Source organism: Mesitornis unicolor, unplaced genomic scaffold (genome assembly GCF_000695765.1).
Source record: "Mesitornis unicolor isolate BGI_N332 unplaced genomic scaffold, ASM69576v1 scaffold6566, whole genome shotgun sequence".
Lineage (NCBI taxonomy): Eukaryota > Metazoa > Chordata > Aves > Mesitornithiformes > Mesitornithidae > Mesitornis > Mesitornis unicolor.
Window position 1 is genome coordinate 25,136 of NW_010190155.1, and position 4,366 is coordinate 29,501.

Here is a 4,366-nt window from a genome sequence, read left to right on the forward strand (position 1 = left end):
ATGACTGTGTACCCTCTGTTGGGCTATCTGGCACGAGTTCAGCTGTTAAAACAGTTTTTTGGTAATGCTTATCCAAGGTAAGAAGTCTACTTCTTGACAAGTGCTTGGCACACTTTTCTTAACTGGTTTTCTCTTGTCAGAAATTTGGCTGAGCATTCGGGAATTTCCTTTGCTGCATTAGGTACATTTCAGAAGCCAATTTCAAAATGTTTGTGGAGCTAGAAAGGATAGGCATGCAGAATAAACTCCTGCCTGCAAATCAGTACTGCTACAGCTTGGCAGTGCAGAATGGGGAGATTATTCTGTCTTAGCTCTTCTTTTTGTCAATAAGTGGAAGAATTTTGTCAGCACTGTTCATTTGTGTTATGTATTTATATGGCAAAAGAAAAGTTGTTCAGGAAAAAAAAAAATTCAGTCCAGAAACATTTCATCAAGTAGTTTTTAAGCTATGAAGGACACACACTCTGGATATTAATGTTTCAGGGTGCCACGTGTTTTTATAATGCATAATTAGTAGTCACCCATCTGTTTTTAAACAGAGCTAATAGCTAAGTGAGTTGTTAACTGTGTTATATAGGCTGCTGCTATCCTTATAAAAATAGCTTTTCACATGCTAATTTCAGAGATGAGCCACACCCCTGCATTTGTACATTGTCTGAACTCCAAGGAAGAGCTGATCCAGATTTCAGTTTTAGTTTGGGTTGGTTTTTTTAAAATAAAACATAGGACATTTATATTTGGAGTGTTGGCTGAATTTGTTACAGCTGAGAAGTTGGCATTTATCTCTGAGTTTCTTATTTTACATTGTGAATGGAAGAAAGGGAAAAAAAATATCCCAGGAAGAAACATGTATTTCCTCTGTGGCATCAGCAGTAGCATACAGGTCTGGGAAGACTCTGTTCCAAGTGTCAGGTTTGTTCTGGGTACTGAAATAGGTATGAGAAGGTCTAGAAATCGAATGCCTAAAATTAGGCAGTGAAATAAGTGCCTACTTTTTTTGATGCTAAATTGTTTACAGTTGAACATTGAGATTTTTAGGAACTGCTGCAAGTTACTGTTGGAAACAAGGCCATTGATTTAAGTGCTAAACATGGATCTCGCAGCCACTGGGAAATAGCCATGTCCTTTATATTAGGTGGATGTGTGTCTTCCTATCTCCTCCCTCTTACTCCGTAACCAGAATGATTTTCATTTCCCTTGTTCCCTCTCCTCGAACCTGCAGCTCCACACCATTCTCTTATCAGGCTAATTCCAGCTTACTGTTTTAAGCCTTCATGTAGTGATGAATATGATGATGCAAATACTTGCTTGATTCTTGTCTCCAGGATGTCCTGTGGGTAGCTTCACTCGCTTTTTTTTCTTTGTTGTTGTTGTTAAGACTCGTTATAGGGAGATACGTAAAGTTTCTGAGAAGTCAAAACCAGTTTGTAGGAAGCCAGTTGAGTCGCTCTAACCTATAGTGATAGGGTACTACTTTCTGGCTGACTGGCTGTGTATCCCTCTCTGGTATCCCAGGTACCTCAACTAAAGCACAAAAATCACTCAGCTAGCTGCCAAGTTCCAGCCTCTGTGTATCTATAACCAGCAAGCTCAGCTCTTGGCTTTTCTATGCAATGCGAAATAACTGAGGACTGGTTGCAAGCACGGGATCTGTCTCTGGGAGGAGAGTAAGGATTTGCTGCCTGGTTGTGACATGTCTTTTGATGACTCGTTCTCACCAAACTAACTAAAGCTGGATGAAGGTCCTTTAATAGCACTGTGCCTGTATTAGCTTTTTACGAAGAATTTCAGTGTTCTGTTTTTTTTCCTAAGCTGCTTTTGTGGTGGAACGTTCTGCAAATATAAAGAACTGGCTCTCACTGACATAAACTGATGTCTCACTGAGGAGCCTGTTTATCCACCCTGAAGAACCTACCTGGAAATTTTAAGTTCCATGACTTTTATGTAGGAAAATGAGCACTCTATTAGTTGTAGTATATACTTGGCTTCTTGTATTGAAGTCTTCAGTGTCCAGGGCTAACAGTTCTTGGGCAGTAGGAAGAGTGACCTGCAGAAACTCAAGCTTTAGCTCTTAGGTGTGTGCATAAGGTGTATATATGAGGGGATATTCCTGGTCACTTGACTGGAGAAAATTTCTATGTAAATAACGAACCGAAATGATGAAGCAAGAGAAAAAGAGCTGAAGAGAAAGCAAGGCTCTGTGCTCTTCTTCTGGAAGAATTGAAAAAGAGAACAAACACAAAAAAAACCCACAAAAAAACCTCAACCAAAGAAACACACAGTTTAAAATCTTGTATTTATGACTGATTCTGCACATTTATGTGATTTTTCTACCTTTTCCTATTTTTATTTCAGGTTGTGGAAATGGAGTTCAGGAGTGTGCATACCAGTGATGGTATATCCATCCATCCATTTATACAGTAGCATCTTATGTCCCTCAGCAGTAAGGAGAGCAAAAGCACCCCTGCTTCTAAGGGGGATTCTTCTTCCTCTGATGTACCAGGATCAGTCACCTGTGTCTCTGCCCCTCTTGAAAACAAATACATGTGCAGACATGCTTGGCACAGTCGTCTTCTGACAGGCATAATCACAAAGCCTTCAGCTTTCTGTGCTTCTTAAAAAAAGATTTAGACACAAGAGGAGGCAGCCCAATTTCTTCTTCCACTTAGCAAAATGTATGCTAACGTACAGACTGCAGCATAGAAAGTGATATACTGGGATGAAACTCAAGAACTGTTCGTTCTCTTCTTCTCCCTGGTGGTGTAAGGGAAAGCCAAAATGTTGTGTACTGAGAAATTACTTTCTAAAGTGAGATATTTGCAGTGGCGTCGTTTAATGGGTGACTTAGCGCCAGAGGCATGTGGTTTATCTGCTGTTTCTTCACTCTGGATCTTCTCATACATACAGAAAGCTAATTATTTTATTATTGTCTCTTCGGTACGGGGATATTTGTGACAGATAACTCCCTTGATTAATTATATGCCATGCATAAAATCCTTTGTACAGCCACCTGATCAGTTTTTATTTTTTTTTAACATCTTTCTTGTTCTGAGAGGATAAGTAAGCTGATGGGCAGAAATCACTTGGCTTTCCTCAAAGATGGTCTTCCCTTTACTCCATGGTAGCCCACCACACCTGCCAGTTCTCCCGGAGGTGTGTGTCTTCTGAGGCAATGAAATAAATTCTGCTGTTTGCATGTGTGTTTAGTTATATGCTCTTCACCTAGCTTCTGTCTTGCTTCTTAACTACTGTGATTCACAGTCTTTTGACCAGTGTCGCTTAAGTGAGATTTCCAGCAAGAAAACATATTTTTAGATACAATAACCTTTCAAAAAATCTTACTTAAATGATCTTGTTTTGCTTTTTTCTCTCACTTTCCTGTTTCCCCTATTGTGCATGTTCTCTCTGTGACTCTGTGCTGAGTCCAGCGCTTCTAATTTCCTTGCATCCAACCTGAGTGCGTTTGAAATCAGTTTCTTCCTTTAAATGTCCCCTGCCCTAGTGTCTGGTTCCACAGCGTTCAGTATGATTCTTACTTTGGGGGATGCTGAAGTTCATTAGGTACATGTGGTCACTGTCATTCAGTGGCTTAACTGTAACCACCATTTCCACAGGAGAGAACGTGGTATAGCAAACCCTCTAATGATATGGCCCCCGAGCAGCAGCCCTAGGGCTGCCCAACTCTGCTGCCATTGACCATGAGGAAGAAAGTTGTGCTGCTTAGGAAACAGCTGTGTGCCAGCAGGTTGTTTAGGAAAAAAGAGGCCAAATCTTTTCTGATCTCTAATGTCATGTAAATACTTTTCCTATAGTCATAATAAGCAAAGATGGAATGGTTATGTCCCTAAAAACAGTTAGAAACATATAATCATAGAATGTATTGGGTTGGAACAGACCTGTAAAGATCATCTAGTTCAACACCCCTGTAGTAAGCAGGGACAGTGGTTATTTCTATTATTTCTGACTGCCTTTTTGCAGTGTGTTAATTGTACTGTAAACCAACATCAGGCTAAAAGAAATTTAGAACTTGATAAAATGTCATCAGCTATGAGAAGTGCTTGTCCCTTCTGGAGCCCACCTGCATGAGACTTAGAGTATTATAAAAAACACTGTCTCAAATAGTATAGCTACAAGTAGCCCTAGATATCAGATTCAGAAGGAATTTATTTTTTTTCCCTAAATGGTAACGCCTTTGTCTCCATAAAGAATGAGGCTTTTTCCTGTCTTGGAGCTTAGCTGGACTGTGGCTATCTGCCTAGGTAAAAGCAGGGTTTGCAGGTTAAACATTGCGTTGTCCAGTAAGATGGTTACAACTCAATCTGTTTCAAAAAGGTAGAAAGCGACAGGGCAGGGGTAGGGGACCAAA

At 40.1% G+C, this 4,366-nt stretch overlaps 1 protein-coding gene across 1 annotated transcript in view; it reads left to right on the top strand.

Annotated features, from left to right (window-relative positions):
- SLC38A9 (solute carrier family 38, member 9) overlaps window positions 1-77 on the top strand; it is a gene marked incomplete at its 3' end in the record, with an annotated part of 20,890 nt that extends 20,813 nt beyond the window's left edge. Inside the window, 1 exon segment of the mRNA XM_010186309.1 lies at window positions 1-77. This exon segment is cut by the window's left edge and continues 30 nt beyond it. Within this exon segment, the coding sequence (XP_010184611.1) occupies window positions 1-77 (77 nt within the window).
- Window positions 78-4,366: the final 4,289 nt, after the last annotated feature.